This window comes from Colletotrichum karsti, assembly GCF_011947395.1.
Source record: "Colletotrichum karsti strain CkLH20 chromosome Unknown Scaffold2, whole genome shotgun sequence".
NCBI lineage: Eukaryota > Fungi > Ascomycota > Sordariomycetes > Glomerellales > Glomerellaceae > Colletotrichum > Colletotrichum karsti.
The window spans coordinates 1963854-1988068 of NW_024065902.1; the positions used below are offsets into that span (position 1 = coordinate 1963854).

The 24215-nt window shown below is 53.3% G+C and overlaps 4 protein-coding genes across 4 annotated transcripts; all 4 read left to right on the forward strand.

Annotated features, from left to right (window-relative positions):
- Positions 1-1337: 1337 nt before the first annotated feature.
- Positions 1338-2667, forward strand: CkaCkLH20_01088 (guanine nucleotide-binding protein alpha-3 subunit; the record flags this gene model as incomplete). Its single annotated transcript, XM_038883808.1, has 6 exons — positions 1338-1461; positions 1524-1869; positions 1917-2045; positions 2096-2225; positions 2280-2518; positions 2568-2667. The coding sequence occupies 6 exons, from the start codon at positions 1338-1340 to the stop codon at positions 2665-2667; spliced, it is 1068 nt and encodes a 355-aa protein (XP_038751403.1).
- A 4324-nt stretch (positions 2668-6991) lies between these two features.
- CkaCkLH20_01089 (glycogen phosphorylase) lies at positions 6992-10129 on the forward strand (the record flags this gene model as incomplete). The annotated part of the gene is made up of 6 exons (XM_038883809.1): positions 6992-7157; positions 7431-7751; positions 7803-8068; positions 8119-9545; positions 9594-9666; positions 9722-10129. 6 exons carry the CDS (start codon positions 6992-6994, stop codon positions 10127-10129), a joined length of 2661 nt encoding a protein of 886 aa, XP_038751404.1.
- A 6553-nt stretch (positions 10130-16682) lies between these two features.
- On the forward strand, positions 16683-18070 carry CkaCkLH20_01090 (mitogen-activated protein kinase sty1; the record flags this gene model as incomplete). Its single annotated transcript, XM_038883810.1, has 6 exons — positions 16683-16786; positions 16869-16998; positions 17057-17200; positions 17260-17616; positions 17667-17929; positions 17986-18070. 6 exons carry the CDS (start codon positions 16683-16685, stop codon positions 18068-18070), a joined length of 1083 nt encoding a protein of 360 aa, XP_038751405.1.
- A 3058-nt stretch (positions 18071-21128) lies between these two features.
- On the forward strand, positions 21129-23691 carry CkaCkLH20_01091 (transporter Avl9; the record flags this gene model as incomplete). Its single annotated transcript, XM_038883811.1, has 4 exons — positions 21129-21358; positions 21435-21861; positions 21908-22120; positions 22174-23691. 4 exons carry the CDS (start codon positions 21129-21131, stop codon positions 23689-23691), a joined length of 2388 nt encoding a protein of 795 aa, XP_038751406.1.
- Between the last annotated feature and the right edge of the window lie 524 nt (positions 23692-24215).

Sequence of the window (24215 nt, forward strand, 5' to 3'; positions counted from 1 at the left end):
CGCACCTTCTGCAGCGACAGGACTCCGTACAGCACAGCAGCGCAGCAGCACAGCAATAGGGAAAAGAGGCAGTCCAAAGTTACCCGCTGGTAGCGTACGGATACCCAAGGTAGCTCACGCTCTGTCTGACTCTCGACCTGCTACTAGCATCAACTTTACACTTTCTGCTCGTCAGAATTCCTTTTTTTTTTTTCCCTTTACCCACACTCCACACTACCTACCTACCTACCTTGCCTGGACCTTCGGTTCTCTCTCTCCATCTCTTTCCCCTCTGATCGTCCGTCCGTCTTGTCGTCTTGCCTCTGTGTGTCTTTTGCGTTTTCCGATCTCGACTACCTCTCTCCCTCAATCGACGCCCTCTCCGTCCTCGTACGTTGTTGGTGCAACGACTTGCCGTTGCCGGTGCGGTACATCAGATCGCAAGCAAGCACATGCACAAGCACATCTCCCTACTACCACCACCAGCCTGATCTCTGTCACATCGATTCCCTGCTCCGACCACGCTGCTTGCTTCTGTGACAGCTGCCGAGCGACCCTGACCCCGAATTGCAACTGGAACTGCCCGTGGCCTGCCCTGCAAGGCTCGGCTCCTCACTCAGGTCGTCCACGCTCCCGCACCTCCTCCTCCTCTGTACGGATCCATTACTGCGTCCTCCTCTCTCGCCTCGCCCACTCACCACCCTCGCCCGCTCACTCGCTAGCGACGGATGCCTTAGCTTGCACGCTTTACCAATTACCCGCCCGCCAGCGCTCACAGCTGTTGAGGTCCTTGTGATACCCACATTTATTCCTCCGACACTGTCCTTGCCCGTCTTCCCGGTCGCACCTCACACCTTCCGTCCCTCGCTACCCATCTCCCTCGACAGCTTCCGTCTGACCCCGAATCCAACCATCATCCACGCCGGTTCATCATCTCATCAATCGTCGCTGCCTCCGACTCTCGATTCCGCTCGCCGCTTGCCATCAGAGTGCACCGCTGCCTCCCCTCCCCCGCCTTGCCGTCCGCACTTCAACGTCCACCTATTGGGCCCTTTCGAGTACCGACGCCTGCTCTTTACCGCCGAGTCCTCCGCCGATCCAACCGCTTCGATTCCACGACCACCCGATCCAACGCCCACGCCCACGCCCACGCCCTGTCGCTGCCTGCTGCGATCAATCATACGCCTGTCTCTACTTTCTGGTATTACTATGGGCATCTAAATTGCGCTGCTTTGGCCATCATACACGACTTGACCTATCGGGCGTTTCGAGTCTGCGCTCGCGTACCGATACGATACATACGCACCCGATTGCCATCTCGGTCACTGGCTTACCTCAAGCCTCACCACGTTGCCAACATGGGTGCCTGTATGAGTTCCAATAATGAGGAGGTGGAGCAGAAGAAGAAGAGTCAGGCCATCGACAGGCAATTGGAGGAAGACTCCAAGAGGTTACGGCGAGAATGCAAGATTCTCCTCCTCGGTAGGTCATGGCCGCAGTCTCGCTTGTCGTCCTGCGGCGCGTTGGTGCTGACAACTGAACAGGCTCCGGTGAGAGTGGAAAGTCGACCATCGTCAAACAGATGAAGATTATCCACCTGAAGGGCTACTCCGATGATGAGCTCTTCAACTACCGACCGACCGTCTTCAAGAACTTGGTGGAATGCGCGAAAGCAGTTATTCAGGCGATGCGACAGTTCGACATCGAACCCGTCATCGAGGAAAACAAGGCCTATGCCACTTTTCTGATGGAATACACTGCCGAGTCCGGGCCAACAGCTCACATTGACCCTCAAATCGGCATCGCCATTCAGTCAATATGGAGCGATCCGGCGAGGGAACAGCTGATGGAGAGGCAAACCGAGTTCTACCTGATGGATTCTGCAGAATAGTGGGTGTACCCATGGCACTCACATAATCTTGACTGACAAGTAGCAGTTTCTTCGAAGAGGTCATGCGCATCGTCTCAGACGATTATCTACCAACCGAGATGGACGTCCTCCGAGCGAGAACGAAGACAACCGGTATTTACGAGACAAGATTTCAAATGGGCCAGCTTAGCATACAGTAAGTCGTGGATCGGTGCATCGCAAGCGGAGCTAACGCCTGGATTTCAGTATGTTCGATGTTGGTGGTCAACGAAGTGAAAGAAAGAAGTGGATTCACTGCTTCGAGAATGTCACATCAATCATCTTTTGCGTTGCGTTGAGCGAGTACGACCAAGTTTTGCTCGAGGAGAGCAGTCAAGTAAGATGAAATTGGGATCACTACCCTGCCCCACCATGGCGCTAACCGTCGCAGAACCGAATGATGGAAAGTCTGCTCCTCTTCGACTCCGTTGTCAATTCGAGGTGGTTCATGCGAACCAGTATTATTTTGTTCCTGAACAAGGTGGACATTTTCAAGCAGAAGCTTGGGCGGTCACCGTTGGGCAACTATTTCCCTGACTACTCAGGCGGCAACGACGTCAACAAGGCGGCCAAGTATCTGCTCTGGCGCTTCAATCAAGTGAACAGGGCACATCTGAACCTCTATCCCCAGTAAGTACAGCGTCATTGTTTCGGCGAGCGGGGACTAATTTGATGCCAGCCTGACTCAAGCGACCGATACATCAAACATCCGACTTGTCTTCGCGGCAGTCAAGGAGACGATCCTCAACAACGCGCTTCGAGACTCGGGAATCCTTTGAGGCGCTATCGATCCGCGCGGTCAGCCCTTTTTTTCCTTAATGTTTAGACTCATCTTCTCTGTTGCGGGTCAGCGTATTACAGCATTGCCGGGCGTTGTGGGCGGCACCTCGTTTGGACGGCGTATTATGGGTTTCACGCTCGCTTTCTAAACGACACGGTCGGACGAGCGGTCGACGGTTTGAGCCCTAATCCGGCAGCGGCAACCTCGTTCATTTGCATTACAGAACCAACTGCTTTTTTTTCTGTTTTTCCGTTGGGGCATTCGCAACTGGTGTGCCGCCGCCCCAAGCAAGAGAATGGGGGTGGGGAGATGGAAGGTCGGTACAATGCAACGGAGGTGCGAAAAAGCAAGCCGTTATCTGGAGTACAGGAGAACAAGTTGGGAAACGAAGTGATGATGGAATCATTCGTTTGGTATGATGCTTGAGACTCGGGAGAGCAACAGCATCCATCATTTCGACAGAAGCTTGGTATGGGACCGCGGGAGAGCGACAGCTTCATGATGTAAGGCCATGAGAAGCAAGAAGTCATTGTTGTGTGACATTTGCCTGTACTACGCTGTGCGGCTCATGTGACATTCATTGGAGGCATCGCTCATGAGAAGGCGGTCGGGGGTTAGGAGGCACCTCACGTTGGAAATACGAAGATGAGGCTGGCCTGGGGACTGACTGACAGTTGCCGGTCAGGAGATGGTGAGTGTGGGGAGGCGCCTCGCCTTTGGTAGGTCGGCTTGAGGCTTCGCAAATCTTATTTGTATACTATATCGTCTTAATCACGCAAGGCTGTGCTCTGCTGGAAGCGGCGCATTTGTTTTTCGGTTCGGATCTCACTCTGGCTGTGGCGCTTGAAGAATGATTCACATCAACAGGGGTGCAAGAGCCTCTCCCCTGCCAGCCGCCTACTACGTCTTGATATCATGTATGCAAGTGATATCTCGAGAGGAACCGGTGACCAAGTCGAGCAATCGGCGGGACGGTGGGATGAGACGGTGAACATTATCACGTCTGGGGTCACCAAGAAAAGCATCAGGTGATGTCGGAACGGACTACAGGGCATTGCACTGTGTTCCGGTATTATGTCGTGCTTCCTCAGACTTGCTGCCGAACGACAGAAAATGCGGGGATGAAGAGGCTGGGTTAGAACGAGGAGTCTGAGCCAATGACGTGCTCGAACCGTGTGAAGAATCAATCGGAAGAAGACGAAGAGCTCGTATCGTAAAGTACCTACTCTCCCGCAGAGTCCATCAGATCAGATAGGACAGGACCTCTGAGTATCGTGCCAGCCTTCAACGTCCCAACCCCGGTTCTCCAGTGTTCGTTTCCATGTACTCCACCAGCTGGTTGGCTTGCTGGCGTGTTCACCCTTGGAAGGTATCCGTCCGTATCCGTACCTTGGGTGCCCCAGGCGATGTGCAGCCGTTGGCGCTGTGTCCGGATGAGAGAAGCGTTGTGGAACCCGAGGACGGCGGTTTGGTTGGTGATTCACCACCGAGAAGTCCGGGGCGGTCCACGTCGTCACCGGGGTATTGAGAACGCTGCGTGGAATTCTTGCCAATGGGTTGCTGCCGGGAGGCAGGCCGCAGGCATGGCGGAGGTCTATGAGTGTAGGTGGTGCATATGGCTGGAATTAAGCTCGGTTGGTCTCCAGGACAATATCGGTGAAAGGTATCGATTCACCCAGTTGAGAAAGCGAGGCATGCGCGTGTCGACTTACAATACCTACGGGCCACCATTGCGATTGCCAGGGTGTTGACTAAATTTGGTGATGGGCGGTGGATGCTGCGTGCCGGCCCCCGAGCTCCAGAACTCCAGAGCCCCAGAGCCCCAGGACCTTATTCACCGGGTTACCATTCCAAGCCGTGCCGCTCCGACCAGGCCATCCCGCGTGAAGCACACTTGTTACCTTGGTCTTGTTATTAGTTGTGTAGGCAGGGTGGGAAGGGCGACACGGCGTCTCGACTGATTGTGTGGAATAAGGCCATTGTGTTAGGCCAGGTTCACGACATTCATTTTGACCGGACTGGCAGCCGCAGCGAACTCGGTATGTTGCCTTTCAAGACATGCTATGCTGTGTTACCTAATACTGCCTTAGCTTAATTATATGTTACCTTTCCTATATTAGCGCTATTATTTAATAATAAGGATTGATTTAAGCCTAATTATACTTAATATATCTAAAACTACTAACCTTATATCTAATATATCTAGATCCTAACTAATACCTCTATATACTATCCTATTATTACTAAAATATTAAGTAGGCTAATCCCTATATTATTATATAGCTTATTATATTATAATATACTAAAGATTAATAATAGCTTATTCTTTATTCTAACTACTACTTAAACTATAAGTAAGTTTAAATATTATTATAGCGTTATATAACTTATATATTATTATTAAATTATTTATTCTTTTAAAAAGATAATATCTATTATAATATTCTTATTAATATAATATATAAATAGAGTCTTATTAATATAGTCTAAATAAAAGGGGATATTATTTTTAATAATATTAAGGGATTAAAGAGGGTTAGAGGTAATAATTACCTTAAGGAGGATATTAATATAAGCTATTATAAGGCTAAAAATATAGGATAATATTTTAAAAGAATAGAATAGAGAATAAAAGAATAAAGGTTATAATATAGTCTTAATAGAAGGGATAGTCTCTTATAGATTAATATCCCTTATTAAGGTTTTACCCCCTCTAACTTTAAGAGTAAAGCTATTTATAAATATACTATTAAGTATATTAAGAAGCTTATTAGGATAGAGTTTTATTCTTTTAGAATATTAAATATTAAATATATACTTATTAGGTATAGTGAGATAATATTAATAGCTAGATTATAAGGGTAGCTATATTATATTGCGCAGCGTATTGCATTTGCTGCCTTAGCTTAAGCATGAGCTGCTGCGGCTAATTAATGCTGTCTCTCCTTTAAGCGTTGCCGTCCTAGTCACCCCGCATTATTGTTGTTGACGCAGCAAGCAACAAGCAGCAAGCCATGGACTTTAGTGCTGCATCTGCTCGGCGTGGTTTCACGCACAAGGATGCAGATGGCAAAACAGACATTCAGGATGCTAGGTAGTCTACCCCCTTCCACGATTGGGCATGGTGAGGTCATATCAGGCGTTTTGTTTTCCTCGGTTCTTGTCCTAGGCCAGACTGGGCCTGACAAGACCTTGATGGAGACAGAAACGGGGTCAGATCCATCGCGTCTTTTTGGGTGTGCGGGTTGTCAGATCAGATCACCTAGTAAATCAATGGCATCCATGCAAGAGCCATGGACACGGAAGAGAAGGCAAGTTTAGTATCTTCCGTTGGGAGGTGCAACACTAAGACTAAGGTACCTACCTACCTCATCTTCATTTGCCTCGGGAGGTCTTTTGTGCAAGACCGCAATCTCGGGCGATTGACTGTAAGCCACTGCTATGCTCTTAGGTAGCCCATACCACATGCCATGCCTTCCCATCTCGAGTAAGGTAACATGTAGCCTCCCCTTGCACTTCCACTTCCTTCCCATCACGTCCTGTACCTTCTTACCGCCAGTCAAACATGCCATGGCTTACTACCTGTCTACGGTAAGGTATGGCCGGCAGGTCTTGAATGATACCTCTCGAATCTTTCTTAAGCTCCTGCCGACCCCCTTTCCACCCCTCACTATTCTGATGGTTTCTCCTTCTCTTCTACCCCTCTCCATCTTCCCCTCTTCTTTTCCTCCTCTTCAAAACGCTTCCGCTGTCTGAGGTCTTCTCCTCCGTACTTAGTTCTATCCCGTCTGTTGTCCAGAGGCCCGTCTTCTCCAAGCAGAGCTAGCTGTATTCGTTACAACCTTCGACGACGACGAGAGCAGTCCAATCGCCGCCATCATCGCTAAAACTCTCATTCAACCTCGTTCGACACAGAAACACGCCCCTTCTACTATCCTAACCCAAGAGACGCTCCATTGGGCCTTTCGCTGACTCCGAATCCCGCCGCAAGTAGTGGACTGAGCTTCAGGCACCGTCCAGCACCCCGCTCTCCTCCCCACCAACATCCTGGCTTAATCCTGACGTACGTCCCGTTTGCTCCGCCTGTCAGTCGAGTCCCGGTCTGGACCTCTTCCTCCGCCTCGTCTCACTCCCTGTCACCCCTCTACATGCCCAGCACCGAGTCGTGTTTCGATTTCTCTCCGTGTTCTCGTCTCTGGAGACTTCGCCGAAGCTAACAGCACGGCAATAGTTTTCCGAAGTAGTCGAGGCCAAAGCCGAGCCAATTGAGTCTGTTTGCTCACTAGATTCTTCCAATTGGGACGACCAGACGTATATCGAAAATGTCGGACACCAAGGAGCAGCGCATTCCCATGCGAGAGCGCCGGCCGTCCACGAGTGCTCCCATCGTCGACATTCAGGGCTCCGTTGGCCCTGCTGGCATCTCCCGCCCCAAGCACAAGCGAACTTTCACCGGTTTTGGTGCCAGCGAGATCAAGAGCGTCGAGGGTGAGTTTGCACATGTCTTCTCCATTTGTTTGCATGAATTGCGAGGAAAATGCCATGTGCCCGCCAGCTTCCGGCGCTGCGGGAGAGCTTGTGGCAGCTGTCGTGGAGCTCGGAGGGGCAGAGCTCAGTCCCCAAATACCTACCCCGCACTGATCAGCGGAAGCTCCATCACGCCACATCCACAGACCCAGTAGCTTCATTCTCCCCGACACACAAACACTAGGGCCCTGCAGGTCAATTGCCTAGGCATGGCTGCTAACCGTCTCTGAATAGCCTCTATCCCCGAGCCTCAGCGCGAGGCCTGGAGCAGATCCCAGGCCGGCCCCTTCAAGACCAAGGATGAGTTCGAGAAGGAGGTTGTCCGCCATGTCGAGACCACTCTCGCCCGTAGCATGTTCAATTGCGACGAGACGGCCGCCTACTCTGCTGCCAGCTTGGCCTTCCGCGACCGTCTGGTCAAGGAGTGGAACAAAACTCAGCAACGCCAGACCCTCGTCGATGGGAAGCGTGTCTACTACCTGTCCCTCGAGTTCCTCATGGGCCGAGCCCTCGACAATGCCATACTCAATGTTGGCTTGAAGGACGTTGCCAAGGGTGAGTGAGACATAAAGCTTTCTACGAGGAACCGTCCTGACAATATTTTAGCCGGACTGGACGATCTCGGCTTTCGTATCGAGGATGTCATTGAGCAGGAGCACGACGCTGCCCTCGGAAACGGTGGTCTGGGTCGACTGGCTGCTTGCTTTCTCGACAGTCTCGCTTCCCTCAACTTCCCAGCCTGGGGCTACGGTTTGAGGTACCGATACGGTATCTTCAAACAGGAGATCATCGACGGCTACCAAGTAGAGGTTCCCGACTACTGGCTTGACTTCAACCCCTGGGAGTTCCCGCGCCACGATGTGACTGTTGATGTAAGTCACGCCGGTTGAACATGGTTTCGGACGCATGCTAACCCTTCAAGATCCAATTCTATGGCCACGTTCAGAAGTCGACAGACTCCAACGGCAAGACCATTGCCAGCTGGGAGGGCGGTGAAAACGTTACTGCCGTGGCATACGACGTACCTATTCCGGGATACGCAACCCCCTCCACAAACAACCTGCGCCTCTGGTCTAGCAAGGCTGCTAGCGGCGAATTCGACTTCCAGAAGTTCAATAGCGGTGACTACGAAAATTCTGTGGCCGACCAGCAGCGGGCTGAGACCATCAGTGCTGTGTTGTACCCCAATGACAACCTCGAACGAGGAAAGGAGCTTCGTCTGAAGCAGCAGTACTTCTGGGTGGCCGCATCACTCTACGACATCGTTCGCCGCTTCAAGAAGTCTCGACGCCCCTGGAGGGAGTTCCCCGACCAGGTCGCCATTCAGCTGAACGATACCCACCCTACACTTGCCATTGTCGAGCTCCAACGCATCCTGGTTGATCTGGAGAAGCTCGATTGGGACGAGGCTTGGAACCTGGTCACTGCCACCTTTGGCTACACCAACCACACCGTCCTGCCCGAGGCATTGGAGAAGTGGCCAGTCGGTCTGGTTCAGCACCTGCTTCCCAGACATTTGCAGATTATCTACGACATCAATCTGTTTTTCCTCCAGAGTGTTGAGAAGATGTTCCCCAATGACCGTGATATCCTGGGCAGGGTCTCGATCATTGAAGAATCGCAACCGAAGATGGTCCGCATGGCTTTCTTGGCCATCGTCGGCTCTCACAAGGTCAACGGCGTGGCTGAGCTGCATTCGGACCTGATCAAGACCACCATCTTCAAGGACTTTGTCAACATCTACGGCCCTGACAAGTTCACCAACGTCACAAATGGCATCACTCCGAGACGCTGGCTGCACCAGGCCAACCCTCGCCTGTCTGACCTCATCGCCTCCAAGACTGGCGGTCATGAGTTCCTGAAGGACCTCACGCAGTTGAACAAGCTCGAGCTCAGCGTCGAGGACAAGGAGTTCCGCAAGGAGTGGGCCGAGATCAAGTACGCCAACAAGGTCCGCTTGGCCAAGTATATTAAGAACACTACGGGCGTAAGCGTCAATCCCGCCGCGCTCTTTGACGTCCAGGTCAAGAGAATCCACGAGTACAAGCGTCAACAGATGAACATCTTTGGAGTCATTCATCGATACCTGACTCTCAAGGCCATGTCGCCCGAGGACCGTAAGAAGGTGGCGCCGCGGGTCTCCATCTTTGGTGGCAAGGCTGCTCCTGGTTACTGGATGGCCAAGCAGATTATTCACTTGGTCAACAACGTCGGCTCTGTCGTCAACAAGGACGAGGACATTGGTGATCTCCTCAAGGTTATCTTCCTCGAGGACTACAACGTCAGCAAGGCCGAGATGATCATTCCAGCCTCGGACCTCAGCGAGCACATCTCGACCGCCGGCACCGAGTGAGTAGACGTCGAGATCCGGGACTGAGCTTCACTGACATAGTTTAGGGCTTCGGGTACCAGCAACATGAAGTTTGTTCTCAACGGTGGCCTCATCATTGGCACTTGCGACGGTGCCAACGTAAGTAACCCGAATCGACGGTAGCTGTTGATGATCGATGCTGAAACCAGACTAGATCGAGATCACGCGCGAGATTGGCGAGAACAACATCTTCCTCTTCGGTAACCTGGCCGAAGATGTCGAGGATCTCCGCCACACCCATACATACGGATCGCATTCGATCGACGAGAATCTCGCCAAGGTCTTTTCCGAGATTGAAAAGGGCACCTTCGGCTCGCCGTCAGACTTCCACGCCCTGATCTCAGCTGTTCGTGACCATGGAGACTACTACCTCGTCTCGGACGACTTCAACAGCTACATCGAGACCCACCATCTCGTCGACGAAGCATACAAGAATCAGGAGGAGTGGATTACCAAGTCCATCACGAGCGTGGCCCGTATGGGATTCTTCAGCAGTGATCGTTGCATCAACGAGTACGCAGAGGAAATCTGGAACGTTGAACCTCTGAAGGTTGACGAATAGACGAAGACATGGGATACACGAGACAGACCGGGTCATAAAGGTATGGCGTGGACAGACCAAAGTACCTACTGCACTTTATTCCTAGGAAGGCGCTGCAGAAACATCAGTGCTAGATAGTATCTTCTTTGTATAGGCTATTCAGTATTCAAAGACCAATTACGAACGCTGAGACTATCGTGTCCGATGCAACTTGAACAAGAGGACGGGTGTGTAAAGCCTGAGTCGCGCCTCCAAAACGATTCAGTGGGCTGAGGCCGAAACGGTTCGTTTGGAGCCGGACGAACGTGAACGTTGCCAATACTTGAGCAGGGGTCGGCAACAGCGGGGCAAGATCTAGCTTCAATGACGTAATTATGCCGCAAAGTAGACGTCGTCCGTGATGACGTGGAATCCACTTCAGGATGACACGGGCAGATTCAGCCAGCGTAGCGGGTACCATGGCAGTTTGAGTCTTTTGGGAGCCTCCTGAAGCCCCGTTGGAGTCTTGGGAGAGGCGGTCAGTCAGATTGCGGACGGTATTGTTCGCTTTTTCCCATCGATGCCGCACGTCGTGCAGGTTCCAGACTCCGTCTGCGGGACGGGATACGGCGTCGAGTATGTGGTGTACTGCAGAGGCACGTACTGAGTGAGCCACACAATGCGTCCAAGCTGTCACGATACACAAGATGCAGGCGGGCTGGGCTGGGCTGGGCTGGGCTGCCGGGGCACAATGTCCGGAGGTGGGAGGCGTTGGGTTCTTGGAATCTGGATACTCCAGGAGCAGGCAGAGAGGCAGGGTCTTGGTCGAGCGGGAAGTGACGACGAAAGGGTTGGGGGAAAAAAATCAAGGGACCAAGGCAACTAGCCCTGTCAGATGCAGGATGACATCAGAGGGAAGGAATGCCAGGCACGCTGCAAGAAAAGGGACCCTTGGAGATTTTAAGATACGCAGGAAGATGGGGATGGAATACACGGTGTTGAAAAGTCAGTCGGTCGAGGCAGTACGCGAACAAGGTTGGTGTTCCGGCCGGCAACGGAACGGAGGCCGTGGTGGAGTTTCCCTGGTTGTTTTATGTGGGATTCGAAGGGTACGGTACACTACACTGCATGTTCTTTGTAATACACTGATTCGTGCGGTGAGGTTATTTTGGATGTGGACGCGTCGAAGAGTCAGTTGAGGTGACGGTGAGGGTGATGGAGACGGTGGCAGTTACCGTGGTTGTCGTTGTCATCGTCGTCGTCGTCGTCGTCGTCTTCATGTGGAAAGACATGTTTCTGGAGTCTCGTGGTCTGCGGCAAGGCGTTGACGGCGTCTTGATGAGGCTTCACGCTATGCATTTTTGGGGCCCTTATCGCGCTTCCTGGCGCCGTGGCCGTGGGATTGTGATCACTCTTGCGCGGGGCGTGATAGAATGGCGTGTGTGCCTTTGTTGGCGACTACCAGCACGGCGGGATACGGTAGTGTAGTGTGGTGCAGATTTGATCTTCAGGACGCGGGACTCGGGAGAAGGCGAGAGAGTTCAGGGTCTTCGAAGGGTCCTTCCCGGACGGTGCTTTTTTGGGTGGACGGAAGTTTTAGTTTGTTGGTGTTACGGACGGTGCCATCTGCGAGCTATTCCTGTGTATCCTGCAGCTCGGGATAGTATCGCCAGAAGAGCATGACTTACAGGTTGAACCCTGGGGCCACGAGCCATAAGGGGAGCCACTCGGGTTGGATCTTGGATGACGGGCCCCTTTCCCAGCTTGGCAAACTTTGCCAGGGCATACATGGGGGGCGTATCATAGTATGTCGCGATGGGAACTCCATCATGACGGGCGTCGAACGCAAACTTGTTGATGATCTGGGCGGGATGAGTTGGGCGTGGGCCGGGGGTACGCGGCGGCGGCAGGCAGGGCGGGCGGGCGGGTTGGCCGGACGGAGGAGACGCCGAAGGATTACGTACGGACCGATCGTTGGTACATCCGAAAGGTGCCTTGCTCCGTGTCTCTCAGCATAAGGTAATGTGGTATCGTCCTGAAGACGGTTGGCGGAACGGAGCGCAACACCAGTGGCCGGAACGGAGCCAAGGAGGGTCGTGAATATCGACTGTGGCAATCGACGATTTGTGAACTTGACTGGGGCCACGGTCACGGACGGTGCTTGAGCCATGGAAATGTACACGGCATTGTTGAAAGGGGATCCAGCGAATCTCGATTGATTTGGCCGAGGCCACCCAAAGCCAAAGAATTCGGTCAGCTGGGGGAGTGCTCATTAGTTTGGGATCCTTTTCCCTCTCCAACCCATGCACCATGGAGGCGATTTGGCTATTTCGTTCGGGTGGCCGCCTGACGCTTGATCGAGAGACTTGAGGTGAGGTTGCGGGTTTGCGGAGATATGTCTAGCTAGAGCAGGTAATGCGCTGGACTGGCACAATTAGGCCGGGCTAGAACATGCGGCTGTTCTGTTGGGGGGGTTCTCGACGAGATCCACGGGGACTCGTGACGGGATTTCTCTGGAGCTGTGAGCCTGGAGCGCCGATGAAGCGTGGGAAAGGAAAATCTGTCAGAGAGAGGAGAGGGTTTACGGTGAAAGAGCCAGTAAGATGCCGAGTTTGGGTATGGGACACATCCTTGGACCGGCTGGAAGGGGCGCCGTCTTCGGTTTTTCTCGATCCTCGCTGCCATCTCGATGTTCGGTTAGAGAGGAGAGAGAGAGAGCTTGGAATATGGATCGAGGATGGTTATTGTGTGCGAGGTCCTCTTCTGCTATGTGGGCTGTTGAAAAGATACCTGCTTGGAGATAGTGCTTCTGAGGTTTCTGACGTTTAGACGGTGAGCCGCTAGTTGGTTACTGGCTCGGAACGCTAAGGGGAAAAGGGAAACGCTAGAAAACGCCAGAGCTAGGACGGGGCAGGGGCGGGAGGAGGACACACGCCCCCCCCCTCCCCTCCTTCCTCAGCTAGGTGCCCTTCTACCTTTTTTTTTTTTTTTTTTTTCCTTTCTTTAATTCTGGGGCGGGCAGGCGACGACAGCGCAGAAATCCCGTAGCGCGCAGCGCATCCCACGCCAGCCATCTCGATGGAATCGCGGCATGACGTCATTTATCCAGGTGGGGTTTTTGGGAGCTTGTCTCTCTCTCTCTCCCCCTCTCCCTCTCAGGCGGCAGCAGAACCAGAAGGCTGTATTCGTAGTGTAAAGCGCACAAACCCTCCAAAACCCCGCTGTCGTTGGGGTTTCGTGGTTGGACGGCCGGGAATGAGTCCGGTGCCCCTTACACGGCGGATTGGATGCGACTTGGATATGCGTGGCATCCACCAGCGGTGAGCGACTAGCGATCTTGACCAAGAAACCGGCGCGGGCACGGCATGTGGTGTTGGTTATGCGGCGCTATCGCACAGGAACGGTGTTGCCGTGTCAAATACACGTGTAAAACAGTGATCGTCTGTGGGAATTGCACTCGGACGTCTGTTTAGGACGTAGAGAAAAGTCAACAATGACTTGCCAAAGGTTTAACAGAAAAAAGAAGGGTGTGGTGTTGAGGCTTGATGCTGGAAAAGAGACGTTGATCGGCCGGTGAAATTGCAAGGGGATAACCCTGGAGCGGCCTCAGGAGGGTGTGCATATGCGATTTGATCTTACCGTAAAAGCAGAACCGTGAACTGCGAGCCGTTCACCGTCTGGGCTCGGGGCTGGCGGCGGCGGTGGTGGTGGTGGCATCGGCATCGGCATCGACATCGACATCGATATTGACGGGGGGCTGGTTTGGATTGGCTGGGTAGGCATTGGAGAGAATAAGCGGAGGGTGAAAGTGCGTCGAGCAAAACATGGCATTTTTGAGATTTCATGGTGGACATTTGACCTTTCTGGTAAGGGGCTATGGCTGGGTGGGATGCGTGGAAGGGGGCCAACATGTCTCGAAGGACGCTATCCAGAAGATTCAAATACGATGCAAAGGTAGTTTTGCCAGCCACTCATCTGAACCCGTAGACACCTGCGCAGGAAGAGAACGAACAAGACGAAGATGGCATTGTTGCAAATTCCCACCCTTTTCGGGGGCGCTCCCATGGCGGGCTGGAGGGGAATTGGGTATTACCGTAGTAGTGCCGCTGATGCTCAAACCATTCCAAGCAGCGGTTCAGTGACATGTCTGCTTAACATGCCTCTGCGGCGTTGGATGGCTGTCGCGTTAGCGACGACTGGTCAATCATTTCCTTCTTCCATCTCATGTTTCTCACTTTCCCAGCCCAAGCAGAGGGTATTCAACAAGAGGCCGAGGCTCAGGCTCAGGCTCAGGCTCAGGCTCAGGCTCAGGCTCAGGCTCGTGGGATCGACATACCTTAGATGGAGGAAGAGAAACAACTTTAGACAGTCGAAAACGGCCTGATGTTTGCTTCTCCCGCGAGTCGGTTTCTCGATCCAATTCCTCGGACGTTTTCCTCCTCTCCCCTCTGACCTGGTATTGGACTCCCTCCTCATTGGACATTATCAGTAATTCTTGTGTGTTGCTCCGAGTTACTTTCGCCCACCTCATGCTGGGGGTAGAAACCGTTCCCATTAAGCTTCATTCCGTCCAGCCAGAGCTGACCTTCCTTGCCTTACTGTCGTATTATCAGGTAAGGCAAGGTACCTTGCTACGGAACAAGTCACCGTTCCAGCTCCTCTCTCGACACGCCCCTCCCCGCCCTGTTCTTTTCTATACTGAGCATATCGTCAAGTCTCTACTTTCTCAGTTCGAGGGCCAGTGAGAGCGGGGCAGATATATGTAGGTGCTTACCTTAGGTACCTGAGGTAGGCACCGTATGCTTCAGCGTTTTCTTGTGCCGTAGGTTGGAGCTCCTGTCTTTTTCGTGTCCAGGTTTCCTCGCTTCACACCCCCCTCCTGCCTTCCTTCACCATTTCCCCTCCACTTCAATTCCCCCCACCCCTCCATGCGCTCCGCTAAGTTGTGATACCTTCCTAGGCCAGGCCTTTCTGGAACAATTTAAATGTACTTTTCCCCTCCACACCCATATGAGTGAGCTCAGTCCCGTTCTGCTCTTGCTCGACCTTTCACTCTCTCATCCTCACTCAAAAACGAATCCAACTCATCATCTCTACGGCCAACACGTAATCTTGTGTCTAGAAGAAGGGACGACACGAGAACTACCCTCGAAGGAACATCCAAGGGCGGATATCAGGACGACATTTCACCCTGTCGACGAGCTGTTGCAGATCCACCTCTCAACTGCATTTCCCTCTGTGTCCCTTCACCGCGGCGGCGAACAAGAGAGCAAGACGACGACGACGACGACGACGACTGATCGACATCCGTGCCGATTGCTACCTGCATTCTCCACGTGCAACCGCCACTCCCACGGCCACGGCCACCTTTTGGTTTGAGCGTCTACCGCCCGGACTTGAACCCGACGGACAGTTGCGGCATACACAAGAGAAGAGAAGAGGCCTTTGATTCGAGCAGTTTCAAAGAAGAAGACTCAGAGGATAATAACCTGACCAGGTCATTGTGCAGGTAAGCTTCTCTACCAAAACTGCCCATGTTCAGTATCAATCACACTGCCCAATTCCCCCAAAACACCACCAAAAAAAAAACCCCAAAAAACCGCCGTGGTATCGTTGTCTGGTGTGCTCTACGTTTTGTCTGCATAAAAAATGGTTTTCCCAGCTGGCCGCCACAGGCAAACAGAAGACATACATAGGTAGACAACGGAAAGGGTAAAACGTCAGAGACGGACAAAACATAGAAGAAGAAAAACCAGATTTTTGGCCTGCTTAATTCTGTTTCGCAGCCTCTAGTCGCACCCTTGCTGCTACCCGCTGCCATTAACCAAGCTGCTGCTCGATTCCTTGCAAGAAGTCTCGCTAATCCCGTCGCCACAGTGCCTAGGTTGCTCCAGATCCCAGCAGAAAAAAAAACGCCAGAGCCACAGACAAGAGCCAGAACCAGACGTATCCGTACGTGCACTTTAGCTTGTGTTGCTGCTGCTGCCACCTCCGACCTTCGTTACCCCGCTGTCTTCGCTCCGGTCCTCAACCCAGGGCAGAACCAGAACCAGAACCAGAAACCAGAAACCAGAACCTCTTTCGGGCTGGACACTCAACCTTCCTTACCTCACCTCTCACCTACCTTACACTGGACGTGGACGCCCCGCCCTGCAGCCGCCCCTCCTGCGAAACAATTCCTTGAAGCTCGCTCGCTCGCTCCTCCCCGCCGTCACTGGTTCCTCTCTCAAACCCAGCCAACTCCTCCGCCTACCATCCTCCCCATCCTTCTTGCCAGACGGACAAGCTGCACATCGCGCTTTAAACGCAGCATCTCTCCATCGAAAACCGCTCTCCTCGACTATCGACTTGTTCATTTTTGCCCATTTATTCCCTCATCATTGCAACAAGCGCAGAAGGAGCATAATCTCATCGTCGATCTCCCGACACCCGCCCGGGCCTGTACTCGTTACTCCACCACCCCTCACAACTCTTTAATCCTTTCTACGCCCTTCTTTCACCCACCGGCGAATCCTCCTCCTTCTCGTTCGTTCGCTCGGTCAGCTTCCCAACAACCAGACTCACCCACGATCGCGAAGATCGACCATCGCACAAAATGGCCGAATTCATCAGAGCACAGATTTTCGGTACCACCTTTGAGATCACCTCGAGGTACTCGGACTTGCAACCCGTGGGCATGGGCGCCTTCGGTCTCGTTTGGTTAGTTTGCGAGCCGTCTTCGTCGCTGCCATTGCCGCTGCGATCCTCACGTCCTCCTGCTGACATGCATTCCCGCGGCCAGCTCCGCCCGTGACCAGCTCACCAACCAAAATGTTGCCGTCAAGAAGATCATGAAGCCCTTCAGCACGCCCGTGCTAGCCAAGCGCACATACAGAGAGCTTAAGCTGCTGAAGCACCTCAGGCACGAGAACGTACGTCTTGGCCGCCGACGGCACTGACGCGTGAGCATCCATCGCTGATATCATCCAGGTTATTTCCCTTAGCGACATCTTCATTTCTCCTCTGGAGGACATCTATTTCGTCACAGAGCTTCTCGGCACCGATCTGCACAGGCTGCTGACCTCGAGGCCTCTGGAGAAGCAATTCATCCAGTACTTCCTCTATCAGATTATGGTACGCTCTCGACCCCCTCGCAGTTCATGACCCCGGCACACGTGCTGACAGAATCACAGCGCGGTCTGAAGTATGTCCATTCGGCCGGTGTCGTTCACCGCGACCTTAAGCCCAGCAACATTCTGGTCAACGAGAACTGCGATTTGAAGATTTGCGACTTCGGCCTGGCCCGTATCCAGGATCCCCAGATGACCGGCTACGTCTCAACAAGATACTACCGCGCCCCCGAAATCATGCTCACATGGCAAAAATACGACGTCGAGGTCGATATTTGGAGTGCGGGATGCATCTTCGCTGAGATGCTGGAGGGCAAGCCTCTCTTCCCTGGAAAGGACCATGTCAACCAGTTCTCCATCATCACCGAACTGCTTGGCACTCCTCCCGATGATGTCATCAACACCATTGCGAGTGAAAACGTGAGTGGAGATGGCGTGTTTTGATGGATCCTCAGCTAATGTTGCAACAGACCCTCCGCTTCGTCAAGTCGCTCCCCAAGCGCGAGAGGCAACCGCTGAAGAACAAATTTAAGAATGCTGATCCCTCTGCCATTGACCTCTTGGAGAGGATGCTGGTCTTCGATCCTAAGAAGAGAATAACAGCCACGGAGGCGCTCTCGCACGACTACCTTTCCCCCTACCACGACCCCACTGACGAGCCCGTCGCGGAGGAGAAGTTCGACTGGAGCTTCAACGACGCTGACCTACCAGTTGACACGTGGAAGATCATGATGTATGTCTGCAGAGTTCCGGTTTGATACACGGTCACAAGCTAACAGGCCCGCGCAGGTACTCTGAGATCCTCGACTATCACAACGTGGACGCGTCAGCGCAACAGATGGAGCAGATGGAAGAACAATTCAACGGGCAATAGACGTCAACGCAAGCGAGGACAAACAGGGGCGAGGAGGCTATGATACCACGCAGAACCAGATGGGACGTGTTTTCAGTACATTCACACACTGCCTTGGTGTTCGGAAGACGGGTTCGGTTTTTGTAACGTTGACACAATGCAGAGGGCCAACAGTAAACGCGATAAAGGAAATGGCATGCATCTAGGAGGTGTTTTCTTTTTCTTGGGTTTTCTTCAACCATGTTCCAACGGCATTTCCTTTTCTCTTTTCTCTTGGAATTCCCTCGACTGTGTTAGATCAGAGCCCGCGGCATGAGGGTGGTGGTGAAGGGGGTTTCGAGGCCCTGGATATGAGCATCGGCCGATTGCATACCGAACGAACACGAACAGCCATTCAGAACGGTTACCAGAAGGGGCTTTTACGATGTATGCCCGACGAGCGGTTGATGGTGACGGGGACACGCCGGTAGAGAATAACGACCAAAAAAAAATAGAAGAAACAATGAAAAGAGATAAGTTACGCCGAATAGGACGAATAGTGTCTCACGCTCTCCGTACTGGGATGACTGATACCAAATCAACGCCGCCCGATCTCAATCTGGTCGCGTCGCGGTAAGGGTAAGGCAGGAGGATATGTGGGAGGATATCTAGGTTGCACAGCATGTGGCGCCGACCACCACGATCACAAATTTCTCGCTCTCTCAACGAACAAACACAATCATATCGAAGTGCTATATACGCCATACGACAACCTTGAGCAATATTTTCTATCGAAAGTTGATGGGAACCGGGCTGACCAAGCAATGGCAAAAACAGACAGTCGCGAATCTGTAATGGAGGGTACGGTGAGGGGGAGAGGGGGATGCCAGATTCTTTCAGCAGCCCATATCTACCTACTAGTACGCGGAGGTAACATTAGGTGAGATGGGACGGACGGCAGGGGCAAGGAGCTGAGGTGACTTCAATGGGCGAGTTCAATGGGAATACCATCCCAAGGTTCATGCTCATGCAATGCAGGACACGCTGGCGGTGCGCTTTTGTTGCGGGTGTACGTGTTTTGTTCGCCTCCGATGTTTCTTGGGGGAGCAAGCAGTTTGCCTCTCCGAGGTTTCCTTGGCTTTTCCCCCGCCCAAAGCCAGCAGGAGTTGACTCCGGTGGTTGGCTGCTTCGAGAAGACTGCGGTTTTGTTTCTGACGAATCCTTCCCGACTTCCTCAGCAGCGGAAGGACGATGTCGCGGCTTGAGGTGGAGGTGGTCGGTGCTCCGTGCATGGTTGACGTGTCTCTGTGGTGGATCGTGGACCGTGTACGGAAACGGATATCGGTGTAGCTCGGTCGGCCCTTGGCGCTACGCTGTGTTGGGGGCGAGAATTGCTGAATAGATGGCAGAGTTGAAGCCTCTTGTTGTTGAAACAGTTGCTCTTGTTGTTGAAACCATTGCTCTCGTGTGAGGCACACGTGATGCACTCAAGTAGTGTTGACACGAAAAGAGAGATCACCATTCGAGATTTAACACCGCCCAAGATGTTCAACCGGTAGGTACCTCCGTACTCTCCCCAAAACTGACAGGTGGCAGCGACCGGGCCGTGCCAAGCAGTGACCCTGAGTTGGTCTCACCACACGTGATTTCCAGACATATCATGTCACCGTTCGAAGCAGGGCCCCCGGCACTTGCCCGCGGTTTGTTCGAGTCTAGAATTATTCCCAGATTGCCGCGGGGTTCACGATTAATATCAATGGTTTTGTTTGTGTTGCCGAATCCCTGACTCCCTGACCCGTGCCTCTAAGTGGGACGATAATACATACAATTGCACGAAAATTTCCCTGAGATGTACTGACTGACCACTCGGGGGGCCTCGTGAGTAATGGCCAAAGGAGAAAATTAGGGAAGTGAAATAAAGAGTGGAAGTTGGTAATAGAGTATTACCCTATGCATGAGCGCTAATTCAACAACGCATCAACCCACCTCTCATTCGCAATGTCCAATCTCGCCTCTTATCCATCGACCCTTTGGCAAGACTGACGAGGTACTGCAAACACCTACCTACCTTGCCGTCCACCACGGAGGCATGTCTCCTCGACTTCCTTTACTCACAACTCCATCCTTCCCCCTCCGCTTGGAAGAGGCGAACTTTTCGCCCTTCAGCTTTGCATCCTCGTCTTGCGATTCGATTCTCGTATAAGCTAGCTGCCACCTATTCCCCAATCCCCATTCCCTAATTCGTTCAAGCGCTCGCCAGCCTGGCCTACGAATCACCGACGTGGGACTGCCACCGGTGCGACCCCCGACTTTCGCAGCTCATCGACACGCGCGCGCAGTAGCAGCACGCGCGCTGGTTGAAAGGGACGTTTCGTCACCGCTCTTGCGACTTGCAACCTGCCCCGACCAAGACCTCGCCCACCGACCGACTCTTGCACCGGCAACCCCGATTGCTTCGAGAGAGAGAAGAGAGCGTGTAAGGAGAATCGATTGCAGTCAATTTCCGCGAGCGCACTACACTTTTCGGTCGCTGTCACCCTAGAAAACGATCAACCCGCCCCCGCCAACTTATCTTTGGATACACACAACCTCCTAACACGCATACCTGTGTCCCATTACCGACCCTCTTCTCAGTCGCCGACACTGAATGCTACGTCGGAACAAAAAATCCAGCCAAGCTAGCCAACCCCTCACGTTGGGGTTCTTTGGAGTAGGGGGGAAAAGGGCACCAGTTCCTTAAGCTATCTTGGAGAGGGACGAACAGCGTTCACGCACGGCAAGGCTGACAGCGGCGCAATCCCGAAGAAAACGTCGAACCCGAATTTGCGACGAAACGTGCGGCGGACTTGTCGAAAGGGGGGCCCGACCCGAAGCGAACTGCAAAAAAGGAACCGAGGTGGCATACTCCGTGTATGGCAAAGCCATAGTAGTGGGCCGAGTCGCGCCAAGGAGAGCAGAAAACACACACTGAGAGCTCTGGTGCCATTGAATCAGAGCCCTTCTCGGCCACTCTCGCCGAGATTGTTGATCCGACGTAGACTGCGTCGTGGACAGGGCAGACATCGACAGGAAGACGGGAAAACAAGAGGAGGCACACAACATGGATACTCCCGAGGTCGCGACGCCTACGTCCGGCGTAGCCACGCCGCTGACTGTGCCGTCGACCCCGGCGAAGCCAGGCTTCATACCACTCGTCACGGTCGTTGACTTCCACCATGCCCGCGGACCTGAGGTAGAGATGTGGTTTGGTGTGCCCGAGGGAAGCGATCCGGCCGCCGACTACGACTGGGGATTGCTACCGTTCATGGCTTTGAGTGATGGCGCGCATTTGTGAGTAAACTCCATGTTCTGGGGGAATCTTTTACAGACCTCAGTGCGATACCGAGCAGAAGCTCACAGCTAGCAGATCGAGCGAGGACTTCTCCTACTTTACTCTCCTCCGTCCTGCGACCGCTTCGGAACCCGCAACCTCCCTCTTTGGCATCTCGTGCACGCGACAGCTCGACGCCTCGCAACTCCTCAACCGCCCCGCCGACGTGACCCGCTCGACGGTTCAGAAGGCCGTCGTCGTGATCGCCGACACCCCGCAGCACTTTGGCATGATGCGCGAGCGCCTCAGCGTCGTTACTCAAGCCTGGTTCGCACAACGCGAGTTCACTGACACCGAGATACTGCGCCGTTTCCAGGAGAGCCTTGCCGAGGAAAAGGAGCGCGGTTTGCTGACCGAAGAGGAGAGTCGCGACCAATATCTCGGCATGAATTTGAGGGAGCTGGTGCGCGAGTTCAGGTGGCAGACTTTGGTTTTATTCAAGTGCTGTTTGTTGCAGCCAAAGGTGAGTAGCATGGATACGGCGCAGGCACATATACTGACAGCTTTAGATGCTCTTTTTCGGTTCCCGGTGTGAACGCTTATGCATGATGCAGTTTTCTCTAATTACTCTGATACCCGGTCTTATTCGTAATCTGATCGACTGCGCCGACCCGGAGCTGAACAACTACGAGAAGAATTTGACAAGACCGACGAGCTGCCGCACGAGTGATCGTAACTCTCTGCTCACTTACATGGGCCTGCCACTTCAAATCTTTGGCAAGGTGCGCTATACATACGCCTCTTACCCTCTCGAGACCGGGCTAATAATCACCAGGGCAGTTTGTTCGGCCCCTACACTCCCCTCCAACAGCTCGACATTCTCGCCGATTTCGGGACAAAGTCATACATTGTCGGCAGCACAAACTCCCTCCTACTCCAGCAAAAAGACCGTTATAGCGATATTCTCATCAACCTTGACGAACATACAGTTAATGTCACGTCCACTTCCCTCCGCAACGCCCTCGCCCTCTCGGCCGCAGACCGCCGATGGATTGACTACCTCACGAATGAAGTCAACGAAACGTGGGACGAGGCCAACCCGGGACGCCCCAAGACCATGGGTTACGTCGGCAGCGAGGAGTTTATCCGCTTACAATTCCAAGAGTACATCCTTGCCCTCCTCTCTTCAGTCAAGTACCGCGCCCATCTGTTAGCGAACCCAAACAACCCGCGCGCCTTGCTTCCGCATATTGAAGGCGATCCCTCACTCGACTTCGGCAACGACTTCATTGATTACTGGATCCGGACCGAGAACCATCGCATCTGGAACGCCAATACCGACTCTCACTTGTTCGACATCATCGAGCCGCGGCACCCCTGCGCGGGCGGCTTGACGATCGACGACGTGCAGAGGCGCATCGCGCAGCAGGTGCAAGATATGCACATCGACGAGCGCTTGGCCGTGGGAAAGGAAGTGCTGGGACGGAATTTCGCTGCTGGAAAGGAGAAGGCGTCAACCATGTTCAACAAGTTCTACGCGGACATGGAGGCGTTCCGCGAGAAGCGGGCCGAGGAACAGCGTGAGGCCGCGGCGCAGGCCGAGAAGGCCGGCAGTGTGGCTGCTTCGCCCACTGTGGGAACATCTGCGGAGGCCACCAAACCGCAAGGAGCTGGTCAGTCCAAAGCCGGGGCGTATGTTAGCTCTTGGGTAACCTGGGCAGGCGAAAAGCGCAAAGCGGGCTGGGGCGGCGGCGGCGGCGGCGGCGGTGCTGGCAGCAACAGGGACAGCACGAGCAGCAATAATAGCGGAGGAGGATACGGCGGTTGGGGTAGGGGATGGGGCAAATCCAAGACGGACGCTAGTAAGAATGGCGGCGAGAAGGACCCGAGAGCCTCTACCTCGTCGTTCGGGACGGAGACGAACGATAAGAAGGTTCAGGAGAGGAACAGCACCAGCAACCACGATTTCCGTCCCCTGACGCAGGACTCGTACACGGAGTCGTTGTTTTCGGCGGGGACGGTGGAATCTGCACCTGGCAGTCCTGAGAGGGAACGCCGACCGCAGTCCAAGAACGGACCGACTCCCGCTGCCGTCGAGACCCCGGTAGCGAAGGCGAGTATCGATACAAAGGTAAACGGCGGGGAGGGAAGCGTCCAGATGGACGCCACTGAGCCTAAGAAAGACAAGGACGAGAGAACCCCTCAAGCCACGACTGTTGCTACTTCCACCACCACCACCAAAGATGAGCAAAAAGAACAAGCACAATCCGAAGACGACGAAGAAGAACCCGTCCAGGACACAAAGGCCACGACAGAAGCCGCCGAGGCGGCGAAGGCTTGGGGCGAAGCATGAGCACTATGTTTTGTTTTCCCCTCGAATTTGAAAGATTTGATTATCCGGCGTCCTCCGAGATTTGCATCGCAGCAGAGAACGAGTAAAATGTTAATTTGAGACATGATCAAGACGGGTAAGAAAGAGGAACACAGCATAGCGAGGAAGCAAGCATTCGGTGCAGATTGTCGGCTGCTATCATGCTCAGCCAGGGGAGCAGTGAAGATCGAGAGGGGGCTCCGTCCCACCGACGACGACGACGACGAGGCATTGCATCTCTTATTTCCCCTCGGAAAGTCGGCCCTGTCGTAGGTTTCGAGCATTACATATATATATATATATACATATACAGACAACAAGCATGCATCAGACGAGCCTGGGAGGGGATGGATCAGTCCGTAACGGCCGTCGTTTGGATACGCAGACGGGTTCTCGCGTTGAATCGTTTTAGATACTTTGGGTGCGCGATAACAGTGAGAAAAATATATATTTCAAGCTACTCCTTTCAACGTATGTTTCTTCGTGGTGTGATCGGACGTCACGAG